Source organism: Colletotrichum navitas (assembly GCF_030913465.1).
Source record: "Colletotrichum navitas strain CBS 125086 chromosome Unknown LY79scaffold_73, whole genome shotgun sequence".
Lineage (NCBI taxonomy): Eukaryota > Fungi > Ascomycota > Sordariomycetes > Glomerellales > Glomerellaceae > Colletotrichum > Colletotrichum navitas.
In genome coordinates, this window is record NW_026850619.1 from 49,045 (window position 1) to 62,993 (window position 13,949).

The window sequence follows — 13,949 nt, forward strand, 5'->3', positions numbered from 1 at the left end:
TAGCCACATCCCTCGGGCTGGGTAGAACCCGCCGCTTGTCAAAAGTTGTCGCGGCATATGACCACGGCCACGCTGAAGTTTCCTTGCACTTAGACCTTCCAAAATAGGAGAAGCATATCGGCATTATCGTGAAGCGAAGCTGTATAGAGATCTGCTCACACGGCCGAGCCTCGCTGTTGAATTCGACAGAAAAGCTGGCGATAAGCGAACACAACACGTGCACCTCGTTATGGCTTGGCTCGTGAAATCCCCCCCTTGTTATCAGCGGGAGTAACTTCTCGATCTGACCGTCAACACGACCGTACCAAGATGTTGGACGTGGATGAACGCGAAGAGTGATAAGGCATATCAGAAAACCAGGGTCTGTGGGGCGTTTATTATCACATATCACACCATGAAGGACCAACAAGCAGACCCGCCGAAGGAGGCTAGACTACCGCTCAAAAGATGCCCATCCCCCCTGCCCGCCCGCCCTCCAACTGCTGTTCCTGGATAACAAGTCGCGGCCACTAGGGTTAGGCTGCAGATCTTCTGTGCGTGGACTGCAGCAAGCCTGCGTGATTGTTTGTGGCCGAGAAGAGGGGTAACAGGGACAACAAACCCGGCCTCCCGAAGCGGGTATATCGCCGCGTAGCGGGTCTGATCCATACGCTCCCATGCGCTGGTATATATTCCATGCAACCTGCGCGTTCCTTGGTATGGAAATTCGATTTTCGACACGTTCTTCGAGGTGCTGAAAGTTACCTACCAACTACGCAGAATGTCCGACAACGCTGCAACTACTGCGGCAACGGGGGCCAGCAGTCCTCCCAACGCTGATGCCAGTGTCCCACAGGCTGCTGAGCATGACAACAATGTCATCATTGCTATCGACGACGTGAGATCTCTTTTAGCCCATCACAATGAGCATTTGTGTTGACTCGTTCTCTTTCTCCCCAGAACGTCGATGATGGCGCATCAGTGAGCCACGTGAGTACTCCAATTGTCGACCTGGCCTGCATTCCAGAACTGATAATCAGAATCTCAGCAAAGTCTAGCTTCTTCGACCACGAGTCTATCAAACTCAATTTACGACTACCGATTAGAAAATGGACGAACGTACCATGCACACAAGGACGGGAGTAAGTCTATGTACCTATCTATAATGACGTCGGTAGGCCACATGCACCGGAGACGAAGCTAACCAGAAAATAAAAAATGAAAAGAATACAACAGTCCCAATGACGAAATAGAACTCGATCGACTTGGTGCGTCATTTTGGTTTGTATTGAAACCTTGGTCGTGCTAGGCTGATACGGAAACCATATAGACTTTCAGCACAACATTTTCCTCCGCTCATTCGGCGGTCGGCTTGGAACTGCACCCCCGAACGACCCGGACGCAAAGGTTGGAAGGGTCCTCGATGTGGGCACCGGGACCGGTATCTGGGCCGTTGATTTCGGCGAAGAGCACCCCGAATCCGAGGCAGGTTAAAACCAGCCATTGTAGATTGCAGCCTGCTGATATCTCAATAGGTTCTTGGTGTCGACTTGTCTCCAGTCCCGCTTTCATTGTGTGTAACTTGATCCTCCAGCACAATGTGTCTGCAATGCTTAATTACTAAACTTCAATTCTCAGCGTGCCACCAAATGTTCGATTTGAGGTTGATGACGTTGAAGAACCTTGGACGTACTCGCAACCTTTCGACTACATTCATAGCCGTGGGATGACTGGCAGTATTGGCAATTGGGAAAAATACGTCAAGAAATGCTTCCGGTAAGTATATGCCTTTCTTGTAGAGGCTAGAGAAATCTAATCTTGAGATTTAGGAACTTGACTCCTGGGGGTTATCTCGAGCTTACCGAAGGAGATGTTATCCCACTCTCAGACGACGGCACACTTACCGAAGACACTTCCCTTATGAAGGCTCTTCGCTTGTGGTCTAAAGGGCTAGCTCTCTTGGGATCACCTTTCGAGGATATCGGGCGCCTCGAAGGCGTCATGAAGGATGCCGGGTTTGAAGATGTCCATGTCAAGCGCTTTAAGTGGCCAACGAACAGCTGGCCAAAGGACCCAAATTACAAGGAGCTGGGTATCTGGACCTATGAGAACCTTTCTCCCAACTGGGAGGGTTTCCTTATGGCTACCTTAACTCGGGCCCTGGACTGGACGAGAGAGGAAGTCTTGGTCCTTGCGATGGAGGCTCGCAAGGATAGTGGCAACAAGAATATCCACGCTTATTACCAGATGTAAGACCGAACCCCCGAATCTCATGTAAGATGTCTTTGCTGACTTCTCTAGGTGGTCCATTCATGGAAGGAAGCCCTTGAAAACCGAGGAGGCCGAACCCGCGGCTTCCAACGCCACGGAAGATTGATTTGTTGACCGTGAACCGACACTTACATCTACGTTGCAACTTCAACAACACGTAGATGCTATTACGACGAGAATGAGATAATCAAAGCAATGAGATTCAAACCCTTTTGAAAATACACTGATCATTCATATGCAATTGCTTGTCTATGACTAAGAGCAATTTGTTTTGGACTACGGAACACATGTTTCAACTTGGCCCAATGTCTGACCAATCTTCGAAGACAACCTGAGCAATAGAACTACCCTGCCCCGCTCAATGATTGTATTGAATTGGTTTCTTCAGCATGCCAGCATGCATGTAATAAAGAACAGTTAATAACTAGCACTCGAAAAGTTTATGATCTGTAATAATTGGCGATCATAGCGGGAAGTACCAGCTTCCCGACCATGGCGAAAACCGGCTCCCGTCGAATCGTCCAACAGCACCAACAGTCTAGCGGAATCGGAACCAAGTCCGCTCAACCGTTACCTGGGCTGCATACTGCCAAGTATCATTTGTTGACGAATCTTCTTCTGTCACTGGACGACCTGGAGAGTGCAATGCACCAAGCAGCCAGTGTGCACTATTTTCCCCTGTGGAGAATAGGGGTATCAGCATGAACCAACAGCTGAGTTCCGGAAGCGGTTGCATCACCGTAGGATGTGACCTGGGTTATGCTCCACTCAGAAGGGGTATTTATATACAGGGCGGTTGAGAAGAGAGACCGGGAAAACCACTTGTTGTATTTAGGAAGCAACAGCTTAACAAGTCGAAAGTGCTTCTCGTTCTTTAGCACAATGACCGACAACCACGTCAGCAGCGGCCCGCCTGGCAACGCAGAGACGACGCAGCACCATCCTGCTGTAGAAGACAATGACATCCTTGCAGCGGACAATGTAAAAATCATTCATCAGATAGTGAACTTCGACACATGAACTGACGAGATTGCTTGTGTATGTAGGTTTCAGACGATGATGCCTCGCTGAACCGTGTAAGGAATGCTGGTATTTTGTGTTCCCAACCGCCTTGGATCTTGGTACTGTTACGATATCTCTCAGGAAAGCATTGCTTCGTCAACCACAAGCGTGACCAGCTCGGTCCTTGATTACCGTATCGAGAACGGACGCACATATCACAGATACAAGGATGGAAGTCGGTGTATCTGACATGAGAGGATTCGTCTTAGCCGAGGCTCGCCCAAGTCAGAATACGCGATGCCCAACGACGAAAAGAGAATGATAGACTCGGTACGCCTCTCTCGTGAACACCTCGGGCTCTTTTTACCCGATGAGACTGACCGGGTAGATCTGCAACATAACCTCATGCTCCGGACATTTGACGACCGTCTCGGAACCGCGCCACAAAGCAAAAAAGACCACAAGGTCGGGCGGGTTCTCGATGTTGGGACCGGCTCCGGCATCTGGGCTATCGACTTCGGCGACGAACACCCCGAGGCCGACGTGAGTCGGGGGCACCTTGCGCCTTCTGAAAATGCGTATTGCCAAACCATCAAACAGGTCACTGGGGTTGATTTATCAGCTGTCCAGCCCGGCTTGTGCGGTACACATCTATCCAGTATGACGGGGAGAAACGCTGACTTGGGTCTTGACTTCATAGTGTTCCGCCCAATGTCCATTTCGAGATCGGTGACTTCGAAGAGGACTAGAACTCTTCCCCGCCCTTTGACTACATACACAGCCGGATGATGACGAGCAGTATTCGCGACTGGAATAGATATGTCAAACAATGACATGAGTAAGTTACGTAAATCAATACAACCGTCATCTGTTAACCCGTGTCAGCAACCTGAGCCCCGGCGGCTACCTTGAACTAAACGAAGTCGACGCGCTCCCCATATCCGACGACGGCACCCTCACAGAGGACTGCAACCTCAAGAAGAGCTTCAAAATGTGGGCTGAGGGCCTCGCGGCGCTCGGATCGCCCTTTGAAAAGTTCGCCCGCATGGAGAGCGTCCTGAAGGAGGCCGGCTTTGAATACGTCCACATCCAGCGGTTCAAATGGCCGACCAACAGCTGGATCAAGGACTCGAAGCACAGGAAGCTCGGCATCTGGAACTACGAGAACCTCGCGTCCAACCTGAAGAGCATGTTCCTGGCGTCCTACACGCGGGGCCTGGGCTGGACCAAGAAGGAGGTCATGGTAATGGTGATGAAGGCGCGAGAGGACTTTACTGACCGGATCATCCATGCGTACTTCAACATGTGAGACAAGTCCAGCTATCTTCACTTTCTCAAGCACCTTGTAATGAAGAAAAAGACTTGCTGACTTTTACCAGCTGCTCTATTTATGGAAGAAAGCCCGTCCAAGTTGAGGAAAACTAGACAACGACTGACTAAACCACCAACTATCCCGGACATACAGCTGGGCAAGTCCGACATGTCGTTCAGGCTCTGGAAAGCATAATCCAGTCGTTAGACGCAAGAAAAGCTTATTGAGATAGCAACTGGGAAGTCGTTCAAAGAGCTTGGACACCCTTCACAGTGGAACGCCAGCATGTCTAACGGACAGCTGAAGATTCTCAAGGCAGCCCTTATAACGACATGTTCGAGGAGGACTGCGGATTTCCCCGATTCGGAAAAGCTGTCGAGAAGTGCCTGGACTTTGAACTCTTCAAAAACGCGCCTTATAATCCGTCGATACCGGAGGCTGATATTGAGCAGCGTTGCGGCATTCTTTATAAGGGAGTCATTGAGCCGCTCAGGACGCTTGTAGAGATGGCAGGACTAGATGATGAATTTGACAGGATAGAGAGCGTATCACCAAGACATGGCTGTCCTCCGTAGCACCAGTGACGGTGTAAGATGCTCACAGAAGTTTTGATATCACTATCTATGAGAGTGTTGATTAAAAAGATAGCGTTGAAGGATAAATTAGGCCTGTTTCCCCATGTATCGTACTTTTCAAAAACTAAGCGTTGATATCCACGAGAATCAGCATGGAGCTGCGTCTTTCGGCCGTCTTATAGTCGAAGGACCTTCCTGTCGGTTTCAGCACGGGTCCGTACGTTGTCTACGCACGGGTCTTCAGTAAGACTGTTACGGAGTTTAATAATATGAGATAACAATATAAGTCAATGCCTACGTAGCACATATGTTATTGGAGCTTCAAGTGTTCGCATTGATTTTTTCTCTGAATAGAAACTATACATGAGGCTTTTATGTACCCAGCCTACATGTGTAGAACCCCTCTCTTGATGATACCAAGTCCATGCCAGACCTAGCTCTGAAAAGACTGGCCCAGTGCTGGTTTAATGCACTTCTGTTCACTGGAGGCTAACGGTGCCATCGGTAGAGTCTTCCATGAAAATGCCACCATAGATCACCGCCTCTTTGATGCCTGCGGGCTGGGGAGCGTCTCCGACAGGGTTCTTCTGCAGCGCGAAGTGATATTCTCCGAACCCGGCAAGATCTGGATCTTGTTAGTCTTCTTGTCTCTGAAAAAAAAAAAAAAAAAAAAAGACAAATTACAAAAAGGAAGAAAGAAAAAGACAATTGAGAAACAAAATTGAGAACTTACCATTGGCGACAGGCTCAGTCACCTGCTTGAGGGGCTCCTGTCCGGTACTGTGGAACACTTGAACAGTGCTGTCGGTCAAGTTAGCAAGCTCTCGGCGTTTGGGGACACACATCAAGCACATACTTGGCATCGAAGTCCAACTTCATGGCGAAGTTCTCAAAATCCCCTTCGCCGAAGGGCGTGGAGAATATCTCCTCGGGGGCAGGCGTGGTCTTGGAGTTGCCGAGGATTGCGATGTTGTCGCCGTTGTCGGCACCGGTGCGGACGTCGAACTGGTGGAAGCTGAAGTCGGCTGACTCGAGGCTCACCAGCTGGTAGTCGTGGGTCGAGTTGAGGGGGTTGGCGGCGTCGCGCTGGACAGAGAAGTGAAGGGTGCGGGTGCCTGTTACGGCAACGTTGTCGAGCTGAGAGATAATGGCGGGCAGGAGGTCGGCGCGGCGTATGTTGGACTGCGCCTCGCCTCCCTGGGGCACGAATATAGACTTGTCGTCAATGTTGATGGCGAAAGCTTTGGTGTTGGTGGCCTTGTCGAACTGCTTAAAGTTAGCATGCTTTGTGGCGATGCAACACCAAGGAGGTAATGACTGACCAGTGATGACTCGACGTCAGGGAAGCTGACCACGTCGCTGAACTGAAGCCCTGAGTCCTTGTTAGCTTAGAGCATCTTGCAGGACAACGGAGCAGTCCTCACCATCTCCCTTGACCACGGCGCTCTTGAACACGCTTGCCAGAACATTGAAGTCCTCGGGAACAGCATCAGCCTTGATACGGCCGTCAGGCAGAACAAGAGCACCGGCAGCAGCATTAGCAGCACCTCCACTGGCGTCGGCGGTGCCATTCTTATCCGCGGCACCATTCTTCTTGGTATCATCCGCGGCACCATTCTTCTTGGTATCATCCGCGGCTCCATTCTTCTTGGTATCATCCGCGGCTCCATTCTTCTTGGTATCATCCGCGGCTCCATCCTTCTTGGTATCATCTGCGGCCCCAGCTGCGGCCTCAGCTGCGGCTCCAGCAGCGGCGTCATCTTTTCCTTTCTTCTTTCCGTCCTTCTGCTTGTCCTTGGCGTCCGCCTGGGCATCTTTTTGTTTCTCCGCGCCGTCGACACTTTGCGCTTCTTCAGCGTTACCGGCAGCGCCGTCAGCGACGTTGGAGCTTTTAGCACCACCTCTGATAGCAAGGGCGCGGTTGACAGTAACGACCGGACTAGCGGCCACAGATGTAGCCAGCAGGCCGACTAGGGTGAAAAGACAAGGCTTCATTGTGTTTGCGGGGACGATGCGACCTGTAATGAAGGCGGTTTTGAGAAAAGATAGATGTTCTATAAACGAAGGGACGGTAAAAAGAGCAATGGCCGGCACTGCGCACACGAAAAGAATGGCGTGAAGAAGCTGTAAGAAAAGAAAGAGGCTTGATGACCAAAGTGTTAACCAAGAGAGTAATGTGCCACCCCATGGATATGTGCTGGCATTATATAATATAGCAGTTGACGTAGCTACTAGGACAAACCTCCCACCATGGTTCCAATGCCATCCAAAGATAGAGTTCGAAACTTGAGACGAAAACTTCAGACCAAACCTGTCCGCAGTTCTGGTATGAAGCACTCCCCGCGCCCGCAGCCTGACTCGCCATTCTAGTACTCGGTGGCAGGGGTAAGTTATAGGCCCCCAATCATGTCACATATCTACAGACCCTATAACCCCCCTCTTCTCGACCTTCCCTCCCTAACCGGACGAATTGCGACAGCCTTAATTAATACAACCAGTATTTAATAGTTGTTTTGTATAGTAGTTAGTTAGTTTGTGTTAATAGGTATCTATAGTAATAATAGGTGATAACTAGGAGGGTGAATTCACTAATAGTTGGCCAGCTAGTAGGTGTTAATAGTACTGTGTAACGTGAGCTGTACCCAAGATAGTAGGGGGAGTATTCGCTAGATACCTGGTAGGGGGGCTATTTTTTCGGCCGGGAACCATAGCATGTCTAGCATGAACCTTCGATGCAAGCCGGCGTTTTGAGGCGCAAAATTTTACTTTAGGACGAGACAAGGGCCGGTGCAGAGAGGGGCTCGTGTGTAAGACGGGGAGTTCGGGTCCGAGAAAGTTGAGGGGAAGCTTAAGCGGGATGTCAATGTAATGGTATGTATCATTGAGTCTCCAGCATAACGAGCCCGACCAATAAGAAGTTGAGACTGTTGAATATTGAATAGGGCCACCGCTTGTCAGGGGTTTAGTCCACAGTAGCTCGAGTTACCCCAGGTGGGCTTTGCCAAGTCGGACCCTGTTTGATTAGAGTATGGAAACATGGATCCAATATTTCGGATTTGGGCATTTTGGCCGGCTGGTCTTAAACGACTGACTGTTCTCCCTGCGCACACTGCTGCTTTTTGACACACGTCATGGATTCGTCCCAGGTTCTCGGGTACTCCGGGCCTTGTACCTTTAGTCCTAGGATAGCTGTCTGTCTCTATAGACTAATTTCAATATCAAGTCACAGTTAATAGCGATATTTGTGTCAGACACGGCCGGACGGATCGGAAGGAGCGGGGCCACAGGTCACGTGGCATAGGGGCAGTGCGAGCGCAAAACAAGTGCCCACCGTGCGCGGTTATAAAATATTAGGCCATAGACAGGGAGTAGGAGAAGTAGCTTTTAACTTCCGCATTACCATATGCCTACCTTCGTACTCACAGCGTGTTCGCTCATCACTCTAGCGCACTACTACCAACAATTTAGTACAGGTCAGTAGATAGATCAGTAAATAGACCAGTGCAGCAGACGTATCCACCAGCGGGCACGTCAATCTTCATATACCTACTAGGTATATAGTCTGCTGTGCTGAGTTACTATTGGAGTACGTGATTATAGTAATAATCCCTGTTGTATTAACGTGTTTGTATCTGTGTTTATATATAACTGTCCCCTCATTTTCCCCTAAGAACTAGTGGGTTTAAGAGTTAAATTGAATGTACATGCTATTGAATGAATTTACTACTTTTGAGTAGAGAAGTTCATTAAATGAGTATGTTTACCAGTTGGTTTTCGAGGCATAAATCTAGGCAAGTTTGACAAGTGCCTGTGGTGTGGTCGTTACAAGATCTTGGTGATATCGATTTGGTCTATTGGTCTGGTAAATAGGGGTCTCGTCATGCTTTGCTAGTGCACGAGGACTTTCACTCTTCTACAAGCTTTCATGCTCTGTCTGTAGACTTCCTAGTTTCGTCGGAGATGGGTTGTTAAGGAAGCGCTTTATAGGAGATTTCCATCTTTTGTTATTATTATGATTCATCTTCAGTATTCTTGTTTCCACTGCTTTTAATTTAGAGTTTTTGAAACTGCGGTATGTTTGGATACCCTGAGTGACATGATCATGGCTTATTGAAGAGATTAAATTGTAGAGGCTGTAAGTAATACGGTCCGCAATGGACTATTAGCTTGAAAAACGTTATGTTACGGCAGCCACATAACATAGAGAGAGGTCTGTGCGCTCCCTGAGCCTTATGTGGCGGCACTCCTTGGTATAATACAGCAGCCTGCAGGGCTTACTCCGTCAAAACAGGGAAGGGGCTATACATGTAGATACGGCGGTTAATGCAGCGATAATCCCTGGCCAATTAGGCGTATATTGATATATACAAGTATATCTTCAAGTATTTGCTGTATTCTAGCCTATAATACCTAGCCATTTGGCCTGTGCAGCCAATTACCCATTGCCAATTGCCACACTTTGACACTTACACTAACACGCTAATAACAAACGCCCCTCTCTATTCATATACCTGCTCTCCCAACTCACCTAACTCACCACAAACATCACCTAACGAGGCAATAAAGCAGCTAGAGCAAGTTGAGCAGCTAGGTGAGGCGATCGCACTCAAACCATTTAGTTTCCAGCCACCATCCGCGCCGGCTCTCTGACGGAGCCCAACCTCTTTCTCGAGATCACCGGCTTCCTCCGACACCTGGAGGGCCGCTACAGCCGAGGCCAGGTCATGACCGTCTTCCCCCCCGCGGCCTACACCAGACGGCTCCCTACACCGACGCGCTCCAGCGTCTGCTGGCTCGCGTCCTCGCCGACATGGCCCGCCTCGACGGCCAACCCGTGCTCAAAGAGATCAATCGCCGACAGTGGATAGAGCCAAGGCTCACCCCCTTCCAGCACGTCCTAGAGCGCCGCACTATCCAAGACTACGCTTCGCTGTACTGCCGCATCTTCCTGTTTATCCTCGCCTTCTCGCCAACCCTAGCAGTAAACCTCTTTAGGCCAGCAGACCTGCCACTACCACCTGTTGTCCTACTAGAGGCTATCGTAAACCTGTTTTCCTGCCTCTTTGCCACTAACCCACAGGCTGCTCCTAATGACCACCAGGGCCTCAGAGACCTAGAATCCGCCCTCATCAACGCCGTCTGCTTGCTCATGGACTAACGCCTGTCAGGCGACCCCTTCGAGTCACCTCTCCTCTTAGCGCTCGCGTTCATGTCAGTGAAGACCAAGTCGTCTTACCATACGCACACGGAGTATGGCAAGACCATCAGCGCCGTCATTAAGGTCTCCCTCGCCTTGACGTTCGAGAAGGCCTCCCGCGCGCACGCGCATCGTCTAGTGGCCGGCGTCGAGCCTCGTCCTGTCCTCATAGATTCCGTCATTGAGCTGATGCAGCGCCACAAACACCAAAATGTCCCGGCAATGGCTCTCCCTCGCTTGAAAAAGGTCACGTCGTAATCGCGTTGATCGGTTTCTTCATATCCTCTCCCCTCCAGGCGTGCGCAGTTTCCAGAAACTCCCTCCCGTACAGCAAAACGTCCTCAAACGGGTTACTCGCCCGCAGGACCCTCCGCTTCGGCCGCCCCTGGTCTGCGCTGCTCACGTACCCTCCGGACGTCTCGTTGAACCTCTGCCGCCCCCGCGCGACGACCGCGAACTCGGGCACCAGCGGTGTCAGCCACTCCGTCCCATGGTCAGGGTAACCGCTGGCACTGCCCTGCTTTTTCTCCATCTCGACCTCGTCCCACGCCCAGAAGCCGTCGTGCGCGTCGCAGGGCAGGTCGATCGTCAGCCGCCGCGCCATGGCGGACGGCACCTCTCTGAACAGCTCGCGGTACTCGGTCAGCAGCCGGCGCGTGACGGGGCATTCGGCGTCGAGCCAGAGATAGGTGCGTATCATCTTGCAGCAGCGCTCCGAGAGTATGTGCCATAAGGACCCGCCGTTGAGGTAAAGCCAGCTGCCGCTGTCTTCGCGGAGCGAGATGTTGATGTACGTCGCCTCATGCAGGTAGGCAGTCGGCGGAGCCTGGAAGATGCGCTGAAGGGTTTTTCCGTCTGTGATTGTGAGGGTATTGTACTCCTTGAGGGTCGAATGACATTCCTGGTATCTGAGGCGGCGGCCGGTCAGGTTAGCTTTCCCCCCTTCTTCTTGCTTCGGGAGATTGAATTCAGACCGGGCCATGAAAAAACTTACATCCATTTGCAAGAGAGAAGGAGAGACATGTAAGACTGCGTCTTATGCTCGTCAATCTTCCTGCCGTCTCGCACGTCTTCCCACAACCTCTCGCATCTCCAGTGATTGCACCATTTCGAAGTCATCCTGTTGTACCACTCCGGATGCAGCTGCACCTCCGCGTCGCTGCCGGATTCCTCGAAAGCCTTGGCCACCCCAATCTGCCTCTCATCCGGCGCCGTATGATCCGTGATACACGGAGAGTAAGTGATCTTGTGCTTGTGGAGGAACATATGTCTTTTAACGCCAGCGACTGCCCAGAACTCCCGATAGATCTGCTCGCGGATCTCGGGGGGTAGTTGCGAGAAGTAGTGAAACTGATGCAGCGGTTGCGTGGGGGTATCATCTTTCAAGTCTTCGGGGATCGCTTCGCTACCAACCGTACCCTTATACTTCTTAGAGAACAGAGGGTTCCTTGAGGACGAGAACCAACTCTTCGAATACCGTCTCCTGCTACTCGAATTTCCGTCTTGCTGCGTCTTGCGCGCTGAGAGTGTCCGCCTCAGATGCTTCGTGAATATCTGCGAGTCTCTTTGCATAAAGTCTGACCGAGCCATTTTCGGGTTGTGCGGACTGCGCTCGCTTCCAACTAAAAAAACAAAACAAAACGTAAAACAGGGCGATTCAAGGGTGTCTCAACGAAGAGTCGAGGTATGAGGGAGGCCAGGCCTGATATAAACGAGTGGTTGCTTCATCAAGTCCTGGTGCCTCGGATACCTACTCGCGCCTTGAGGAGAACTGTATGCAACCAATCACGACCAATCACGACTGTGGAATGTTTGACAGTCCCAGCAACTTGGTAAAGGACTTTGTGAAGTGAACAAACAATGTTGCAGTTAGCGGTGATCAAGCTGCGTGCTCAGGGTGGGATACCAGGGAAAAAGAAAAGGCCTAGCGGCCGCTCGCATATCTTGCCCCTCCTGTCTGCTGTCAGTCTACCCACAAGAAGCCCCGGTTTACACAGAAAGGCAAGCAAGAGGTGATAAGACTCTCCACGCGTCTTTACAAACGCAAACAAACGCAAATAAGAAAGGGCGCCCATATCGAGCCACAGGATCTGTTGGGCCGGACTGATGCGGCGTAGGCGGCGCATGGGGTCCCATCATATCCCGTATTCGGAAGCTCATGTCAAACATGATTCCAACAACACAACCACGCGGCCTATTATCGCCAACAGGGTGATTGCGCCGACAAGCGAGGCCCTCCCCAATCCCGCGTCGTGGTTTGGCTTGGGGGGAGGGGGGACTCGAGACATGCAGCATGAGTTGCTGCAGGCTCCATCACGGCGAGGGAATCCATACCATGTCGGTGATAGCCAACACCCTTGTTTTCCGGGATCGAGACAGAGAAGAGAGAGAAGCGCACGGCACGAGACAGTCGATTTCTCGCCGCTGTGGAACACAGACCAGACGCTGTGCTCGCTACAACGAGATCCTGTGAACTCGTGACTGGTGTAACTTGGGAGGGGCTGAACAAGAGTCGGCCAGTCACCCAACAAAAGGGCACTCGCTTAGTTGTGAGCAGAAATGTTAGGGTACTGGCGGCCCTGAATAATCAGTCTGCTGCTGATTCGGAGCAGCTGAGCGCTCTCTGTTGAGAATGCTCGAGACTCATGTCGCCCAGTAGGTTACATTGGCAACGCTTGAGGTTGAACGTGACATTCTTTGTTAGGAATGAGGCGTAGGATCTGTCTTGCTTGCATGAGCCAGGCGGATCAATGTCTCAGGTTGACCTGTGGATTCGCACTGCGCAGCTCCAGTCCAGCCACTATGGTTGCATCGCTGAGGGAGGACCCATGGTTCCCATCCTGTGCATTCCAAAAGCCGTAGCTGGAGCGATTAAGTAGAATCGAGTGCTGCAAAAGGAGCAAACAAACACCTCCGGGGGTTGCGTGACCACTCCATTGCCTTTGCAGGCTGACTGCAGGGTATCCATTCGTCGTCGCCACACAAACCCACTGTTGGCGCAGAACTTGAACCCCAGGTACGGTTAGGGAGACCAGTCGCCGCAATGTCGTTGGAAAGGCTCGGCCCAGTCCACCACGGGCACCGGAAGACATCCGTGGAGCGGTTTGTAGTGGACGACATGCCGCTGATTGGGTTGTCCCAATCGTGGAACTATTCGACAAGGCGAGCTCCTAGCTTATACTGGAATAGGCTTTTATTCGAGGACGGGGGTTGAGGACAGGCGGCCGGACGGGATGCCTAATGCGACGAGGTGCATTGTCATCAACATGCATCCCATCCCTGACCAGGCGATAGGTCCCCTCTTTACCCCCTCTAGACCCGTCGATAGGCGGCGAGCTGGGCCGGGTTGAAATATGTATCAAGCTGTTGGAAGCTTGCATGTTTGAAAGGGTCAAGGCTTGGTTTCCGGGGCTGCCCACGCCTATTAAGGCAGCTGCAGGGTGCAAAAACGGTGGAAACAACTGGGATCGTCAGGTTGGAAGTGCCTCCAGTATCGACTCTCCACGCCATCACCAATTGCGCTTCGGGGACAAATGCTTCTTCTTGCCGAAGAAATTTGTTGGAGGTTATGGTGGCAATCGAGAGAAAGCTTGAAGCTACAAGTTCACCTCTT

General features: G+C 51.2%; 5 protein-coding genes across 5 annotated transcripts; 3 read left to right on the forward strand and 2 right to left on the reverse strand.

Moving 5' to 3' along the window:
* Positions 1-675: 675 nt before the first annotated feature.
* On the forward strand, positions 676-2,637 carry LY79DRAFT_363446 (methyltransferase domain-containing protein). The gene is made up of 9 exons (XM_060552764.1): positions 676-877; positions 940-969; positions 1,028-1,121; positions 1,206-1,247; positions 1,310-1,464; positions 1,515-1,552; positions 1,618-1,755; positions 1,809-2,228; positions 2,281-2,637. The coding sequence occupies exons 1-9, from the start codon at positions 761-763 to the stop codon at positions 2,354-2,356; spliced, it is 1,110 nt and encodes a 369-aa protein (XP_060410090.1). The 5' UTR covers positions 676-760; the 3' UTR covers positions 2,357-2,637.
* On the forward strand, positions 2,638-4,677 carry LY79DRAFT_695149 (methyltransferase domain-containing protein; the record flags this gene model as incomplete). Its single annotated transcript, XM_060564809.1, has 7 exons — positions 2,638-3,231; positions 3,297-3,326; positions 3,394-3,487; positions 3,542-3,582; positions 3,628-3,830; positions 4,138-4,557; positions 4,632-4,677. Exons 1-7 carry the CDS (start codon positions 3,010-3,012, stop codon positions 4,675-4,677), a joined length of 1,056 nt encoding a protein of 351 aa, XP_060410091.1. The 5' UTR covers positions 2,638-3,009.
* A 941-nt stretch (positions 4,678-5,618) lies between these two features.
* Positions 5,619-7,134, reverse strand: LY79DRAFT_523520 (uncharacterized protein; the record flags this gene model as incomplete). Its single annotated transcript, XM_060555545.1, has 6 exons — positions 5,619-5,770; positions 5,873-5,940; positions 5,996-6,405; positions 6,462-6,511; positions 6,564-6,837; positions 7,021-7,134. 6 exons carry the CDS (start codon positions 7,132-7,134, stop codon positions 5,619-5,621), a joined length of 1,068 nt encoding a protein of 355 aa, XP_060410092.1.
* Positions 7,135-9,949: 2,815 nt separating this feature from the next.
* Positions 9,950-10,337, forward strand: LY79DRAFT_672806 (uncharacterized protein; the record flags this gene model as incomplete). The annotated part of the gene is made up of 2 exons (XM_060564097.1): positions 9,950-10,276; positions 10,308-10,337. The coding sequence occupies 2 exons, from the start codon at positions 9,950-9,952 to the stop codon at positions 10,335-10,337; spliced, it is 357 nt and encodes a 118-aa protein (XP_060410093.1).
* A 103-nt stretch (positions 10,338-10,440) lies between these two features.
* Positions 10,441-12,184, reverse strand: LY79DRAFT_363525 (uncharacterized protein). Its single transcript, XM_060552765.1, has 2 exons — positions 11,331-12,184; positions 10,441-11,244 (listed from the first exon to the last, which is right to left on the reverse strand). The coding sequence occupies exons 1-2, from the start codon at positions 11,924-11,926 to the stop codon at positions 10,584-10,586; spliced, it is 1,257 nt and encodes a 418-aa protein (XP_060410094.1). The 5' UTR covers positions 11,927-12,184; the 3' UTR covers positions 10,441-10,583.
* Between the last annotated feature and the right edge of the window lie 1,765 nt (positions 12,185-13,949).